This window comes from Solenopsis invicta, chromosome 7, assembly GCF_016802725.1.
Source record: "Solenopsis invicta isolate M01_SB chromosome 7, UNIL_Sinv_3.0, whole genome shotgun sequence".
Taxonomy (NCBI): Eukaryota; Metazoa; Arthropoda; class Insecta; order Hymenoptera; family Formicidae; genus Solenopsis; species Solenopsis invicta.
In genome coordinates, this window is record NC_052670.1 from 14160151 (window position 1) to 14178298 (window position 18148).

The 18148-nt window shown below is 28.3% G+C and overlaps 4 protein-coding genes across 4 annotated transcripts; all 4 read right to left on the reverse strand.

The window, feature by feature from the left end:
- Positions 1 to 224: 224 nt before the first annotated feature.
- LOC120358214 lies at positions 225 to 1447 on the reverse strand. Its single transcript, XM_039451586.1, has 2 exons — positions 1160 to 1447; positions 225 to 945 (listed from the first exon to the last, which is right to left on the reverse strand). The coding sequence occupies exons 1-2, from the start codon at positions 1298 to 1300 to the stop codon at positions 688 to 690; spliced, it is 399 nt and encodes a 132-aa protein (XP_039307520.1). The 5' UTR covers positions 1301 to 1447; the 3' UTR covers positions 225 to 687.
- A 373-nt stretch (positions 1448 to 1820) lies between these two features.
- Positions 1821 to 4260, reverse strand: LOC105199808. The gene is made up of 4 exons (XM_039451996.1): positions 3494 to 4260; positions 2482 to 2576; positions 2190 to 2378; positions 1821 to 2052 (listed from the first exon to the last, which is right to left on the reverse strand). The coding sequence occupies exons 1-4, from the start codon at positions 3647 to 3649 to the stop codon at positions 1821 to 1823; spliced, it is 672 nt and encodes a 223-aa protein (XP_039307930.1). The 5' UTR covers positions 3650 to 4260.
- A 1514-nt stretch (positions 4261 to 5774) lies between these two features.
- Positions 5775 to 13129, reverse strand: LOC105199807. Its single transcript, XM_011167070.3, has 8 exons — positions 13027 to 13129; positions 9836 to 10016; positions 9237 to 9331; positions 8947 to 9132; positions 7872 to 8092; positions 7315 to 7535; positions 6891 to 7144; positions 5775 to 6201 (listed from the first exon to the last, which is right to left on the reverse strand). Exons 2-8 carry the CDS (start codon positions 9989 to 9991, stop codon positions 5997 to 5999), a joined length of 1338 nt encoding a protein of 445 aa, XP_011165372.2. The 5' UTR covers positions 9992 to 10016; positions 13027 to 13129; the 3' UTR covers positions 5775 to 5996.
- On the reverse strand, positions 11864 to 17466 carry LOC105199806 (neuroglian). The gene is given in 9 exon segments (XM_026137753.2): positions 11864 to 13066; positions 13068 to 13177; positions 13428 to 13647; positions 13840 to 14163; positions 14247 to 14505; positions 14874 to 15230; positions 15713 to 16173; positions 16299 to 16641; positions 16774 to 17466. Coding segments are annotated over 9 exon segments (2202 nt in total). The 5' UTR covers positions 16835 to 17466; the 3' UTR covers positions 11864 to 12999.
- Positions 17467 to 18148: the final 682 nt, after the last annotated feature.

The window sequence follows — 18148 nt, forward strand, 5'->3', positions numbered from 1 at the left end:
ATTTTTGTTACGTTTGCAATCGAGTAAATTAAAAAACTCCATCAAGATGTTAAAAATGCTTAAGACAAATGATGACCGTAACTCACTGTCAAAAACGGTGAAACTTAGATGTATCTGTTGCATGCAACGCGGCAACAGTTTGAACAACATTAATTATCATTTTCATGTAAATTTGCTCATTTCAAGATGTAATATAACTAAAAATAATCACAATTACTTTAATTTACAAACAAATACAATTTTTTCTATCAGGAGAATAATAGAAGCAATAATCGCTCCACAGCACATCACTGCAATTATTAAAGAAACTTGATATATTTCAATTGGTTGTGGTGCAGTATCATCGTAATTTTGTTTAATTCCGTTTTTCAACCAACGATTTTTTAACAGTCTCAGCAGCCCAACTTCCATTAATTTAAGTAACCTGTTTAAGAAAATTATTTATTAATACACGAAATTATTATCTAAAGCTGAATATACACTTAACAAACACCAAATGAACAGATACGCAAGCGTTTATCATTATCATTCAACTCCTACATGTGCTAAAGGGAATGCAAACCCTCTAAATCACGTAGAGTGAAAAATCACTCGTAAAATTGCACAAGCTCAATTTTCATTCTACAGGAGTGAATTTACTAGATAGTATACACTATTTAGAATATTTTATTTTATATTGATATTGTTTTACCCAAGATCGATTGTTCTTTTATATTTGAAATTCCTCACAATTCCAGAGACTACCCCTGCTTTACTAAAAGAATCTCCAATATTAATCAAACGACATAGAATATCCCCATTCACTTTATACATTTTATCCGATTGAAATATGGCATATTTCTTTTTCTTCGAGAAACATGCCATTTTATGAATGTCCTCGATTGTTGATGCTATACTTAAACGTTTCATTTTCCTTGCTTCTGGAATTGGATCCTTCATGCTTCTCTATAACATATAAATGTCAAGCAGTAAGACATTTAAATTTGTACAAAGCTTAAATGCTTGAATACTTTTATATACACAAAATAATATGAGAAGGAATATATTACTTAGAAAAGTATACAAGAATATGTACACATAATATTCTTATACTATACATACATAGGTATAAATTATTTTGTCTTCTAATTAATAAATTATGTCAATATATTATATATACCATAAATATAGTTGCTGGCGTTGTATTCTTCAGAGTTATAACGTCGTATTTAGTATTAGCTACTAAAGAACTAAAACTATCAAATGGTGGCACGAAAATACTTTTCGATATGTGAACAAATAAAAAAATACCAAATAACATAAATATTATATAACAAAACAGTCCCAGTGATACTTCTAATATCCTCGATTTTCCTTTAAGATACTGGGGAATATAACCTATTGCAATTATCCAAATTAATGACTTATTATTGATAAGTATTATAAAATATTATTTTAACTCGAGATTAATATATTTATATATTTTTTTATATATATTTATTAACTAGTAATATATATAGGAAATTGTGGAGTATTCCAAACGTAACACAGGTCTAAAATAATTTTGTTGGACCCCAACAAAATAATAATTTAGAACGCTCAAGTTAATTTCTAAAATCTTAAAACATTTTACAACAAGCGTTATCAAGCTTGAACGTTCTTCATAATTATTTTGATAACAAAATTATTTTCTTATCTGCACATCTAGTCAAATTTTTAGATATTTCAACAAAACCATTCTTTCTGTGTATTTGATTTTATCGCGATATAAATATTTGTCTTAGAGCTTACAGTAAAATTCTATTTCTTAATAAAAACAAATAAAATCTTGTTTATTTTTCTCATTTATACCTACCTTGATTACAAATATTTCCAAAGTTATAAAATAAATGCTCGCCAAAAGACACATTTTTATATTTATCTTTATTTTGTCTAAAAATATTTTGTATCAAAAAAGTGCATAAACTCAGTAGTATATACATAATCAATATAATGCACCATACATTCAAAGAGAATACTTTTACCATCCATATATTTTCATTTACTATTTCTGGACGAATGTATAACTGATATCTATAAAATTATTTTAGCATTATCACACAACTATCTGTGGTTTAATTTAATTGTAATTGATTCTTTATACTGACAATGAGATTTAAATAAATGTTAAATCTAATAGTATTTAAAAAATTTTCATGAAGTAAGCTGACCTATCCATCCAAAAAGGTATTGTAAAATCGGCAGCCGCAAGTCGCGCTGGATACATTTCTAGCTTTGGTATGGCGATGGTTTCGTTGCGAAAAATAATACCTAATAATCCTTCGTAAGTCAAGAATTCATTGTTTTCTGTTAAAACGGATTTGCCCAAACCGTCTACGTTTGCTCTCACTGGCTGCAATCTAAAAATATGAAAAATCTTTTCGTTACTTCAATATTATATTGATGTTTGATCTCGTACAAATGTAACAATTTGATCTTATAAAGTGGTTTGTGCAGTCTTACGTAAAATTCAGAGATTCGGAAAGTAGATTCCACATTTCTCCGCAGAGTCCTGTAACTTTTGTATTATTATCATAAAACTGAAAAAAATGAGGCTCCTAAAATTTATAATTAACGAAGTTATTATCTATCTAACTCATCAATTTATAATACTTAATATGCTGTTATTTAGTAAGTAACATTTAATTAATGTTATTTACTAAATAACAGCATATTAAGTATTATCTTCTCAATGTAAAAACAGATATATTTCCTGTTTTCATTCATCATATTTATAATCATTAAGAGATCGTATGCTTAGTAAAAAGTTTTTTGTATATAATTATATATGTATAGTTATACATATATGTATAATTATATATCAAATATGTCCGTATACATATATTATAATATATATAATAATATACAATTATATAACTATATATTTTATAATTATATAGAATTATATGTATATAATTATGCATAATTATACATATATAATTGTATGTAATTTTATATAAAAATTATGCATAATTTTATTTTGACATATACTATATTTACATATAGTTAATATATAATTACATATAACTATATATTTACATATAAATATAAATAAAGATTTTTTCTCGGGTGTATATAATTATAATTTAAAATATTGTTTTTATTATTAATTAATTATGTCAAATATATAATTTTGTCATAGTTTATTCTAATTTTATTTTATATACTTATATAATACTTAAGACAAGTTTAAAAGTTTAAAACTTCACAATTTTTAATATTATTAAAAAAATTAGAGAAAATATACATAAAAATAAATCTTTTGTTTATCTTAAATATTTAACAAATATGTTATTAAATATGTTTAAATATATAATCTCTACATTTTTCATAATACAAATTTTTAAATATAAATTAACGCACTTTTTTTAATTAAGAAAATGTTAATAAGTTTTGAAAATATATATAAATCTGAATACTTCATAAATCAAAATGATATCCAAGAATAATCATCGAATATTTTATAAGAACGTACCTGGATAGATGTTAAAGTCAAATTTTGTAGTTGAAAATTGTGGGTCTCGATTGCTCGACTCTGTCTGAGGCGTTCTTGTTGCATCATAGCATAACTCGGCACGCTGGAAATTGGCACGAATGTCTTCAGCATTTTATTCCAAATCACACCATTCATTGTCTCAGACGTTGAAAAAAGTCCACGATGTAACCAGATGTAATAGTCTTATATGGATGCACTGTTAATGCCTTACAAAGGATTTGCTGGATTGTTATTTATTGGGTGGCGGAATTAGAAATTTTTATTATCCGTTGACACATAACATATGTCATCTGTCATCAGTATTGAAGGAAAAAGAATATTTATTATGATCTGATTAATTTTTGTATTGAATAAGAAAAGAGAAGTGTGTCATCAAATCTCAGATAAGATCTTGATTTAAATCGCGTTTTTATTTTTTGTTCTTCTGTATTTATTTTCCTATTTCGTTGAATGTACACAAATACACGAAAAAATATATTTATGCAAAATATATTTTAAACAAGAATAAAATAAATAACATTAATATAATTAAATCAAAATAAAAATGTACAATCTATTTTATACGTTTGCCTTACGTAGCAATACTAACGCACAAAAAATATCGCGTATCGAATTTTACATTGCGTTCACATAATTCATCCGTGACTCGTGAGTTTTAGATATTATCTTAATGCAAAATGTCGTTACGCTTTGTATATTTTATATCTTTACGGCCGCTGCACGTCGTCATTAAACTAATGCGAATGCTGAAACGATTGAAATCAATTTTACGTGTGTTACGATTTTCCGATACAACTGATGGTTGCGTGTTCCAGATATTGATTTTACGTAATGTTATTTAGGTATTATAAATTTAGTGAAATTATCATATAAAAAGAATATAAAGGAATAAGAGAAATTATGAAGAGACATAAGAAAAATTGTGCTAAAAAAATTATTAGTAGTGTGATTTAGTTTTGAAAGTTTTGCAAGAGATTGCACTGTCAGTGTTGTCGAAAACTTTTGAATCACAGCTATCGTTTTCTAATCCTTTAATATTACTCCGTGGTATTTAATCATTTATTAGCAGTAGACGCAATAAACATCGTGTGTATACCATCTTAAAAATAAAGCTAGACTAAAAAGCATTTTTGAGATGCGTTGCTTTTGTTTTTTAATCCAGAAGAAAACGGTGACTGAAGGTCATAGAATTTTAATAAAAACTTATGATGTTGCTCCATCAATTAAGACATGTGAATATTGATTCAAACAATTCAAAAATAGTAATTTCAATGTTAACGACAAAAATCGTATGAGACAACCTAAAGGCTGAAAAATTTGCAAGCATTATTTGACGAAAATCAAGCATAATTCACTTCAGAACTTACTAGAGCATTAAATGTTGATCATACAACAGTTACTATATGTTAACTCACACAGATCTCCAGCAGAGACCTTCTAGAGACGTCCATGAGACATTCAAAAGATGTCCGTACGTCTTAAGGACGTCCTTTGAATAATATATTACATTTTTGTGCAAAAGTTTTTATCGATATGCCTAGAAACATTGATAAAACAACAATGGTGACGTAAAATTAGAACAAATAGCTTTATTCTGCAATTGTCAACAGTGAGATATCATTTAATATTTATCTGTTTGTCATTATAATCTGTTTCTATCCATTTATCATTAATCTATTGCAATTGTACAAGTATATTACAATTATAAATAATAAGTAGAAAGCAAAATGTGTCTCACTTGTTGAATCCAAACATGTAAGTTTATTCAGAAAAAATATACATATATGATAAATTGCTATACATAATAATCGACCAAAATTTCTCGGTTATACAGAATCCAACGCAATCATATCTGTTTCACATATAGTCATATACAATTGCATATGAGTGTCTCTGAACTATATTTGTTACTTGTACATATTTATACATGATTTATATATAATCTTGAATTGATAGAAATCCATAATTATGCAGAAAACATTGTGAACATTATTATATAAATATGCGTACTTGCGTATAATCTACACAGTAGTTGCTTTGTTTATACACGTTTATAAATATGTAATACATTTTATATTTCATAATGTACAATTACATATTTCTATACAATTATATAGAGTGTTGTACAATTATATTAACTTCTGTAAGACTAAACATAAGAAACTTTTTATCAGGATTTTAATAATATTCATCAATAATTACGTTTAATTATAATAGTTTTGTTACTTATTTTAATTTTATTTATTACAACATTAATTATAGCTTAATAGCATTCGTAATGTAAATATAATAACATTTTCAAAATTTAAATAATAATACCAAATCTTGCAAAATATCTCTAGTAGCAAGGTGATGTAAATGACATTTCAATGGCGTCTTATTGATGTTAAAAACATTAAAATGTTATTAAAACGTTGTTTGATAACATTTTGCTATTTCAGACATTTGTGATATTAGTAATATAAGAAAAAAATCACGACAGTTAGCGTTCACAAGTATACACAATTTTTTCGATTATGAAAATAATAAGAGCTGTTATTACTCCACAAAAAAACATTAAAATTATTAAAGAAACTTGATCGAATCTAATCGCTCTCGTTCTTATGAGCCTGGTATATCGGTATTTTTCTATCAACCAACGATCTGTTAATGCATTCCACAATCCAACTTCTTTTAATCTGATAATCCTGTACATAAAAAAATATTTTTATTTAGATAGCTTGTGTACAAATTTTCTTAAGCTGTACAATCATAAAAATGCAAGTGTAATTATATGTGTGATATTACCATCACATTATATAATTATACGTTGCTTTATTATATGTAACAAAATTTGTACATTTACATAAAAACTTTAAAAATATAAGAAAGACTGGTACTAGGATTGTTACAATTTCTGTTTATGTATTTGTTATTTTATGTACATTGTTTGTTCATGAATTTTCAGTATTTCTATAAGTTTGATTTAATTGTAAATTTACTCTTGCAAATTGTTTAGTACACTGAGAAAAAGAAGTTGTTAAAGAACTAAAATATTTAGTACAACCAACTAAATTGTAATAATTTAACAATCACTTAATTATTTGTACAAAAAGGTATTGTTCATTCATACCAATCATTCAAATTTTTTAATCAAGAATTAACTAACCAACTTATATAGTTAAACTTATTGGACTAAATATTTTTTATAGTTTTTCAACAAATTTTTTTCTCAGTAGAAAGAGAATAATGTTCTTGTAACTTTATTTTTTTGTATATAAATATACACATTTAATATAGTAAATCTCATTATTATCAATTATTATGATAGTTGTAATTTGACATGTAATTTTTACAGTGTAATATGCAGTTATAATTGTCGCCGATATTTCTTTACCCGAGATCGATTGTCCTTTTGTATTTAAAGTTCTTCGCAATGCCAGAAGTTACCCACGTCTTTATCAAATATTCTCCAACTGGGGTTACGTGACATCCAATTTGACCTCTTACTTTAAATTCATTTTCACCTTGAACCAAAATATATTTCTTTTTATCTTTCATACATATTAATTTAAACATTTCCTTATTTGTTGATGCAATAACGATGCGTTTTGTCTTCCTTAATTGTACATAAGGCTTGCTAGTCGCCATCTAAAAATTTTTTAAATAGTCAATATATTTGTACATGTACGTAATAAATATTACATATATGGAATAGATACCATGAGAATGTAATTAATGTAATTCAAGAGTTAATAAATTATAAATTTACCTAATATAAAAATAACATTAACATTGATACTAAATATATTTATTAATACCTTAAAAAGGATATCTCCAGTAGAACCTTTCAAAGTAACAATGTTATATTTAGTATCGGTCGTCAAAGAGTTCAAATCATTAAACGGCGGATTAAAGTTAAATCTTTTTGCTAAATAAATGAATAACAAAGCTCCAAATCCCATGGACAACATATGACAAAAGAGACCCAACGTTACTTCTATTATTCTTGATCTTCCAATGAAATCTTCCGGAATATAGGCTGTTGTAATTATTACGCAAATTAATAATCCTTTATATTGTTGCACGATTAAATATAATTCTGTTTTAATAGGATTTTACAATTAGGATAAACACATCTTTTTTATATTATTTCAAAGTAATGTATTAATTTCCTCTCGTAATATTTATCATGTATTCGTAAAATTTAAAATCTAACTTCCAATTACGCAAACTCTAAGAAGGTACAAATCTTGGCAAACAAATATATAAAAAGATATTACACAGTGTTTATAAATCTGATATTGAGTGACATCTGAATTGTCTTTTAATTTTTTATAATTAAAGAACAGGAACAAGATAAAATAGTTCTTCATACTCTGATTGCAGAACATTCCAAAATTATAAAAAATGTGATCGCTGATAGTCGAGCGCCTTCTTTCTCTATTTCGAGTTCGCGCGAAAACAGTTTGTGACCAAAAACTGCATGCGCTCAATAATAAATACATGACCAATATAAGACACCATATTTCCCAGGAAAACACTTTCGTCATCCACGTGTTGTCATATATTATCTTATTTTGAATATACATTCGATAACTGTAAAATTATTTTAAGATTATTTTAGCAATCTCTTTGAGATTTATAAGAACAACTTTGACATGTATATATCTTCTTTTTGAATGTTACATTGTTCTAATTTCTTATTTAACTCTTAAACTGTAAAGCCGGTTTTATAGACTGCTATGGAAATTTTACTTGTCAATAATGTCCTTGACTGAAGAACTGATCGGAATCTATTCCGATTAGAATTATTTTGTTTTCCGTTAAAAACGCAATGAAAAAAATTGAATAATTTAATCCGATAGAAATCTATTCCAAAAATTCCATAATGCATGCTCAGGTATCCCTTTACAAATTTTCCAATTTACGACCAAAATACTATTAACTAAAAATAAACTAATTTTAAATAAAATTAATTAAGCATTTGTTAATTAGAAATCTAAATTAAATGAAAATTATGATACTGAATAATATATGTATATTAAGAGTTACAAGACTTTTAAGGAAAAAGTAGTATTGTTTTTTAATCACTTGTTGAAGTTATATTAATAAGTAAATATTTTATAATAAGCAAGTATTGTATTGAGAATTATAATCTTAAAAATTTTGTTTTGTTTTTTCTTAAATAAAGGTTTATAACCGTATTTAATAAAATAATTATATTAATAATGTTTTATTTATATAAAATAATGTTAATATTAAGTAGTTTAAACAATATGAATATGATTGCAGCAATTTGATGCGTTTATATTTCAATACTATAATTAACACTACATTGCTTCAACTTATAATCAATTCAATTTATGATCAAAATATGAATTCGGAACGTAAGTCCGTCGGAAGTAGAGAGATATTTATATAACATTATAAAACACAGCACTTAAACATACCTATTCATCCATAAAGATATCGTAAAATCAATAGCTATACGTCGACTATTGTACATTTCGACTTTGGGTATCGCAATAGTTTCATTGCGCGAAATTACGCCTAATAATCCCTGGTTAAAAATGGTAGAGTTTCTGTATTTTTCTGATGCACCCATGCCACTTACATTTGATCTTACGGGTTGCAATCTATGAAGATAAAGTATTCTTTGATTATATTATTTATTGTTAGTTTTATCAGCAATCAATTTTATACTACAATAAATGGAAGTTTCATTAAAATTCAATCTTACGTAAAATTCAATTTTTCAGAAAGAAGAGTCCATAATTCACCGCAGATTCCTGTAACTTTCATATCATTGTCATAAAATTCGAGGAAATACGGTTCCTAAAATATGTAATCAAAGAAATTATCATCAAAATTCGCTACCAATTGATATTTCTTAGTTTATAAATATTTAATAATAAACGTTATATAATTTAAATTGTGCAACAAATTATGTACAAACTCCAAGAATAGCAAAGTAATTATTTTTTAATGTAAAAAAATTTTACTTTGTAATTAAAAAAATTTTGCTCTCTTGCATATATTATTATAACTATTACATTAAAAATAGGATATTTTGTTTATTGCTTAGTACATGTGATATTAATTAATTAATTATGCTTTTTTGTAAATTTTTGTTAATACAATAATTAATTAAAACTATAAAAATTTAATGTCGTAAAGTTAAAAATACAGTGAATAGTTTTAAATATACAAATTTTTTGTAATACAAAGATTTTCAGATAGACATTATTAAGTATTGAATATTAATAAATTAATTTTAACGAAAAAAGTGAAGAGATAGGATATACAAGAACTCAGCTATTGCGTTTTATAGAAGCGTACCTCGAAAGATGTTAAAGTCAAGTTTTGCAGTTGGAAATCGTGAGTTTCTAATGTTCGACTTTGTCTAAGACGTTCTTGTTGCAATATGGCAAACATCGGCACACTAGAAATTGGCACGAAATCCTCCTTGTTCTTATTCCAAATTACGCCGTTCATCGTGTTTTAGATAATGGCAACGTAGCTAGGAATAAAGTTCGTATCACAAAGGTACCACGACGTTTTGTCGATTTGCAACGATGATACGTGTTATTTTGTTCAGACACCGTCAATTTCGTTTATCTCTCATTCTGTTATTTCTTATTATATTGTGTCAACATGATCAAAACTATAAGATAATCAAAATTTCCGTAATTACTGGTGTGTTACTTTAGGTAACATCTTTTCCAGTGTTGGGTAGTATCTCTACACACACACACATGTATCTAGATACACGTATAGAAATACATTTTTTGTATCTGATCCTATATCTGTGATACATTCGAACTGGAGTATTTGCACCTATATACTAAAACAAATATTCGAATTATTTTTTAGATACATTTTCAGATACATTAAATGATACTTTCAAAGTATTTTTGATTGGCAAAACAAATTTTTGATTAGTAAAAACGAATGAAGTAGTTTTTCCAATTCACCAGATAACAAATGTTTGCAATACTCTATCATATTTAACGCTAAAGAAGATAAAGCGATGGCGTGTGTAATGTACAAAGAATATAATGTTTTTTTTATTCTATATACAATTAGAAATTTGATTGGAGATTTTTTTGATATTTTCCTGCTTTTTGAATATTATTACATTAAGAGTAATATAAATTTAATTATTAAATTAATATTATTTCGTAATTAAATTTAACAGATACATGTGTGGGAAATTTATTTATGTTTCACATTTATACATATAAGTTTGTCACGAATCGTCACATTTCTAAAATTTTTTATTAAAAAAATCTAATCAATAAAAATAGTATACTATATATCGTTCTAAATCGGCGTTGAGTATTTATCACGTTAATCACGTTTTGTTTTCCGTACTTTTAGTTAGATTAGAGATTAGATCATTGCGGACATATCATTATGTGCCACTAATATTAATGAACATTTATTTAGTATATTTTGTGCATATATATATTTCAATAAAATATAATTTTGAAGTCTGATCTGCATCTAAAATACTTTTAAAGTACTTAAGTATCTGTATCTAAATACATTTGAAAGTATTTTACCTATCACTGAATTTATCCTGAAATTTTTTTATATTAATTAATTTAACTTGAAGCATCTTTACAAATGAAAAAAGAGAAAGAAAATTAATATCTATTACAATATTATTCCATCACTATTTATACTTTCATTAAACCTTCTCATTTAATAATAACAATAAATAGACATTTTATAAATTACAAGATTATGTATATAGTAAAACTGGACAATGCATTCAAGACTTATTAATGAGTTTGACCAAATCGAACCGAAGATATCCCGCAGTATATTTTCTGTTTGTGTCATTTATTTATGATTGATCAATTTTAGCCACTTTTACGATATTTACAGAGGATTAGCCTTTTCCCAACCAAATTGCTCGGTGTTTTGATCGCACGTGTTGATTTGTTATCAAACGGCGAAGCTAATGTGAAGACTGAGCGATCAAGGTTATCAGTACATGTATCATGATTTCATTACATGAATAAAACATGTAAATCAGTAATTATTTTAACGGACATCTTTAACATTTGTTACAAATTGTAAATAAAAAGATAAATTAACTAACATATTAAATTATCTAACGTTTAAAATGACAAATGAAACAAATAATTCATTATCGCAGCATGCTTTTTTGAAGTACAATAAATTCAAAATAATTGTCATAACTTTTCAAAGTACACATATAAGAATAAACAACTTTTTATTATGTTATAAAATGTCCTTTATAAATTGGAGTAATACAAGATATTAATACAATATATTAAGGTATAAAAAAAAATGTTTGAGTAATAAAAAACAATAGAGAGGATAAATAAATTAATAAAAAAATTAGAGAAGTTTATTCTTAAAGATCTATTCGGTTTGGTTTATATGATTCAAATAGAATTATTTATCGCGTGTATATGTAAACTATTAAATATATAAAATATTGATAATTTTTTGTAAACTATATGGCGGATATATTTGTTGCAATTATTATGGTTTTCTTTAAGTAGGGAATAATTGAGACTAATGTAGTACAAAAAATATAAATTGTATTATATATTATATTAGACTAAATATATAAAGATCTTAAACATAATGCTTTGCTAGAATTTACATATATGAAGTAACATAAGTCTAATTCTCTATATAACAAATCCTTAAAATAATCGAGATTAAAGTCGATTAAATCGGGATTAAGTTCGCAAGTTTATTGATTCACACTCAATTCGCAAATTCGTCAATTCTAAAAATTTTATTTATAGCATTCTCGCGCAGTTTCTGATCACTGTGCGTCCGATTAAAAAATAAATAGGAGTAAAAACCATAAAACGATATCGTGATTTAAATCTTTCTTCTTTTTCAACAAAGCTTTTTTTTTCTTTCAAGCAAAATCTACTTATTACATCTTTTCTTTCCATTAACACAAAATTATAAAAATAAATATTATAAAAATTTATCAGAAATAACTTAATAAAACTTGAAGCAAAAAAAGGTACTCTGTTACTATAATAAGCTAAAATTTAATGTTCATACATAATTCCATGTCGTGCGCAAAGAATGCTGCAAATTGTGTGCAATATAAAGTGTACATAATTGAATTTTTATTTTATAATATTTAAATCGCCTAAACCTAATCTAAATAAAAATGTATTATGACTACTCTTTTCAATGACAGGTCATGCTTGCGGGTGGAAATTTTGAAGTTACACCACTGGAATGGTTTTCACTCACAAAAGAACTTTATTAAAATATCTTAAAACTTTTCATAATCGTTTCGCAAAAATGTTAAAACGTCCCGGCTTATTATTAAACCATTTTCAGTGTGTATTAATATGACGTAAATTAAAAATTAAATACAAAATATAATTTTATGTTGAAACAAGAATTTTCTAAGATCCAGATATTATTTACAAATAACATGTCAAAAATACAGTCTGTTTCTTTTAGCTAAACTTGATTGAATTTTTTGCATTTTATGCCATTATGTAAAGAAACCTTACGTATATACTAGCAGCCGTGGCATTCTCCTTAGGTTGAATATGGCCCTTCATTATTTGTCTCTATTTCTTTAAGAACACTCTCGGTCATGTAATCTCCGTCAACAGCGACAATCGACATTGTGTAAATTGCACCGCTTTGAAGAAAACGTATCTGCGAGATTTAACAATTTTTTAATAATCGTACGATTATTTATCTAGTTTATAATATAAAATAAAACATAGATACAATCAAAACGCAAATTTAATGAATATATAATTAATTACAATCTAGGGATGATAATCTAAGTCTAAGACGCAAGGGATAAAATCTGAATTCGTCAAAAACGAGATACCTTGAAAGAGCCTTTTGTGTAAACAATATGTAATTTAAACATAAGTATACTTAATATAAGTAAACATACCTCAATATGAGTCGATTGGAACTCGGGTTTTGTCTCCAAAAATATCGTTTCTCCTTTCAGCTTATACTTGACGAAAAAATAGCTTCCCGGATTACCGTACAAATTCGGCAACCAAATAACTCTTACGTTTGAGTATCCATGCTCCACTTGTACGGCTTCCCATGTAAAGCGTGGGATGTCAGGTCGATGAGGCCTCCATGTACTTCGGACGATCATAGAGCTGTACAAATACACAAGCAACATATATATATATATATACATAAAATCGGACGATCATAGAGCTGTACAAATACACAAGCAACATATATATATATATATACATAAAATAAAATAATAAAGTAATGTTTACAAGTTTACACATTCTGCAAGTGTTGCTAATATTAAACTTTGAACTTATAATGGCGACACTTACTAAATGCCTTCACCGATCCTGGTTGTGGCACTAATGGTAACGATATACAACGTGGCGGGTATTAGTGCGGATAATTTGGTACTCGTAGCTTGTGCATCGACAACATGCGGTTTTGTCTCAAGTAACGTTTCCTCATCTGTGACTTTGTTCGAAACTTGACAACGAATTTTATATCCGGTTAAAATACCGTTTGTTTCCGCAGGCCGCGTCCACTTTAAAAACAGCGCACTGGATCCCATGTTTAATACTTCGAAATCGAGCACTCGTCCTGGTACTCCTTCCGGCATATCAAAGCTTAATGTATCAGACGCAGGACCGGCGTACCTAAAACAAACGTTATTTAAAGACAAGGTAATTACGAAAAGTAAAATAGGACAAGACATAATTCAATAAGTAATATATATTACCCGCCATTGTAAGCAAGTATTCTTGCGAAATTTTTGCTATATGGAACGAATTCCGCGATTAAAGCATGCGTTTTATCTCCACCACGAATATCAATCTCCCGCATTCCCTCCTCGCCGTCTTTGTCCGTCCATGTTTGAATCTTGTAACCCTGCAATTCGCCCCTTACCGTTTCCTCTGGTACCGGACTCCACGACAGCTGAGCGGTTGTACCGGATTTTATTTCATTCAGTGTAAAATTATCGGGTGCTTGTAGAGGTACTGAAATAGCAATTTAACGTTTTACCAGCTGCAAAGTCGACATGTTAGGTAAATATTGTTAATATAATAAGTTTCTACGTACAATGCAATATTAACAGATTAGAAAGAGGAATTAGAGTTTTAAAATCAATTTTTTCAATGAATAATGTAAATAAATAATAAATTATGTTATGTCTTATACAATACTATATATTTATTCTTCATATCTTATTCGTATTATTCACTGCGTTACGTTTTATCTCTATTACTAATTTCCATTTTGAATATTTATTTTTTACTTTTAAGAGTATCTAATGTCGTCATTACGTCCGTAGGGCTTTAGTATATCGTCACAATAATAAAATGAAGCAATTTCATCAACGAATTACCGTCTTCTCCGGAGTATCCGATAACTTCATCGGCTGGAATTCTACATTCTCCTTTCTCGTTTATCGCAACGACTTTAATTCTGTATTTCTGATAAGTAGGTTGATTTTCCACCACCACATTATTTTTTTTCCAATCATGTACATCAACTGTAACCCAGTTTTCACCTGGTATATCTCTTTTATAAAATATCTTGTATAGAAATTTGGGCCCATTATGCTCTATCTCCGGCATGGTAGTCCACGAAATAACCAAATTTTGCGGCGTTGTACCCTTGCCCATAACATTGTCCGGATTTTTATAAGGAACGTCCGCTTCGGTGGTACAAACATCGCCATGTGGTGACGGTAGAGAAAGACCTGCATCGGAAAGCAATATCAATACATCAGTTTATAATGTATTTGTTCTGGAAAAAAAAGATAATAGCTATGATAAATCAATTTAAAAATCTTAATTACGCTTTAACTACTTTGCGCTACTATATAGTGGCTTTCATCTAAACTAGATCATTTAATGAAGATCTGTAGTTGCACTGTTCCATATTTTGATGTTTCTTTGTTCTGTATGTACATATAGTCACTATATTGGCGCGATTTCTAGATATATAATATATAAAGTAGTGAAATTAACGGCGCTATTATTATCATTAATATTATAACATCCTATTATAACGTTCTGTTTGATCACATTATACACCTGAGCTATGAGTAAGGCAATATAGTTCTCGTATTCAGCTCAACTTGACGAAAAAAATTATATCTGATTTATTATAAATATAATGAATTATGTATTATTACAATTTGGTTTAAATAATCTTTTCTAATTTTCAAAGGTTACTCACCAATTTTATTCAACGCAAGAACGTGGAACGTGTAATTAGCCCAAGGTGACATAGGTACTTCGTATCTCAGATCCGTAGCTGGGACATAATTTGTGGATGTCTCCCAAATATCCGGTGTAAAGGTAGTATTGTATTGAATTATATAATGTAGAATAGGAGCTCTGTTATCTCCCATAGGTATCCATTCGACGATAGCTGAGTTGGGATTGCACTTGGTGCTGACTAATCGCGGCGCATTAGGTACGGTTTGAACCATCAGCGTCGCTTGTGCTCTCACCTCGTCGAGATCAGTGCGAGCGATACACGTATAGACACCAGAATCCAATTCAGTTATCCCTATGATTATTAGAGTATATTTGTTGATTTGTACAAATCTTGGTTGCTTCTTGAAGTCTATTGGTTCACCATTGCTCAGCCAGTCTATGGTTAGAGGTAGAGTGGGATCAGCAATGGCTTTACACCTAAAACATAAAAAAAGAAAAAAGATTAATTGAAATTTTCTTATTATACATAAGGTTACAAATTCACTTTTATTTTAAGATATATCTATATTCAATATTTCTTGAAATATCTCGTAAAATTTTACCTGAATTTGGCAATGGAATTGGAACCTCGTGCTACCTCATAGTCCTCCGGTTCATCCGTTATCTTAGTGTGCTCTTTCACTGTCAAACAGGCGGACGCATTCACCTCACCGAATGTATTGGAAGCGTAACACGTATAAATACCGGCGTCCTGAAATGTCACGTTCTCGATCTCCAAATCACCTACATCCAGGATCTTGTAACGTCTGCCGGTCAATTCTAATCCGTCCCTAACCCACTTGACCTCGGGCTTAGGCGTGCCAAAAACGCGGCACGTGATCTGGATGATTTTGCCATCGACCGTGCTTAAGTCCGAAGGCGATTGCGTGATATTCGGAACATGTACTATAATTCACAAATTAAAAAATTACAATTTCAATGGCAAAATTCGTAGCAATTTGTAATATAATTTGAATAAAAATCTTCGTTGTGGTCGATAATTTGAAAATATTTTGCAGACAATGGATTTATACTCACTTATGGCTGATGTTCCAAGCACCAGCGTAGAAACAATACACACGGCAAGTCTCATTGTCATTTTGTATTCAGAAAACTAAACAATAATATTTTTATATTTATGAACAATAATATTTCCAAATGAACCTAATTTCATCGGAACTGGAAGTGAGGAAGTTATGAGTAAGATTTTACCCGTAAATTTCTACAGGAAAACTGACGTTATTACACACACACGCGCGCGCGCGCGCGCACTTGTTCGCAAAATATTCGCATTCTCAAGCTTCGAGAAGATTATTTGAAGGTTTGTATCAAAATAATAATTACAGCTTTTTTCTGAATTATTATACCTTTTTGGGCGCAGCAAAAGAAGAACAACGTTGTCACGAATAAAAGCGGATTACAATGATCATTTCAAGAAACACGTAATGATTAGTTTTGTAAAAACGCCTCACACTATAAAAAGATTCGATAATCTACCGATTAAATTGCCACTATATATGTAACAGTTAATTGCTAACACAGCGTTTTTTTTGGAAGTGGAAGACATGCGATGGTTTGACTAAAACTACTATCAACAACTTCAAATTGGATGACAAGCTGTCGTATCATCATCGACTAATTGAGAAATGATCCTAGTAGCAATTTGCTGCAAATCTTGCAGCAAATGACGTTATGAACTGCTTCCTCATTCTGCTCAAGTCCTCCGATTCCTCCGATAGATTCTGTAAGGCAGATTCTTGCAAAAGAAACTTGCATACATTAATAATCACTCTGTATGTATTACATGTATGAATAAAAAATCTAAATAAAACGACAAATTGGTCGACCAATTTAAAGTTATTGCTAGCAGTCCATATTAGATAGTTGAAGGTGTCAAGAGAGTGAGGTAGAAAATTGTCTTCTTAGTGATAGTTCCACAATTCGTGTATTTTCAAATGCAATCGCATGTGCTGGCATGTGTATATGCATAGTTCTCGTGGTATATATGACTCGTGACATACGTATAGTAAGTTACACTAAGAAAGAAATTTCTCTTTCAAGAATTTTTTTGGAAATTTCTAAGCGTTTACCCATTCAAGTCATAACCACATCGGACGTTGCTTAACCTTTGCGATTTCTGCGAACTGATCCTTAGCGATGATCTGTGAACACTTATCACACATGTATATAACTGATAAACCAAGGCTACGATCCACTTAACGCTACAAATGCTTCGAAGTGTTCTTTGATTGGCCAATTTGTAAAATTTATTGTTCCAATTGGTTAATCAAACTCTTCGAGCATTTGTAGCGCCAAATGGACTGTAACACCGGTTCATATATGTTATCAAAAAAATGAAACGTATATAATGATAGTATATTATTTCTATAAACATATTTTAGTATTTTTTTTT

Excerpts from the sequence above, each read along its gene's own strand:
- LOC120358214 (XM_039451586.1), bottom strand. The coding sequence starts at position 1,300 with ATGTTATTTGGTATTTTTTTATTTGTTCACATATCGAAAAGTATTTTC. Across the intron at positions 946-1,159 it reads CGCCAGCAACTATATTTATG|AGAAGCATGAAGGATCCAAT; the intron begins GTATATATAATA and ends TATATGTTATAG.
- LOC105199808 (XM_039451996.1), bottom strand. The coding sequence starts at position 3,649 with ATGAATGGTGTGATTTGGAATAAAATGCTGAAGACATTCGTGCCAATT. Across the intron at positions 2,577-3,493 it reads TGACTTTAACATCTATCCAG|GAGCCTCATTTTTTTCAGTT; the intron begins GTACGTTCTTAT and ends TATAAATTTTAG. Across the intron at positions 2,379-2,481 it reads TCCGAATCTCTGAATTTTAC|ATTGCAGCCAGTGAGAGCAA; the intron begins GTAAGACTGCAC and ends TCATATTTTTAG.
- LOC105199807 (XM_011167070.3), bottom strand. The coding sequence starts at position 9,991 with ATGAACGGCGTAATTTGGAATAAGAACAAGGAGGATTTCGTGCCAATT. Across the intron at positions 7,536-7,871 it reads TGGAATGTTCTGCAATCAGA|CCTATATTCCGGAAGATTTC; the intron begins GTATGAAGAACT and ends TAATTACAACAG. Across the intron at positions 6,202-6,890 it reads AAAAGGACAATCGATCTCGG|GATTATCAGATTAAAAGAAG; the intron begins GTAAAGAAATAT and ends TTTTATGTACAG.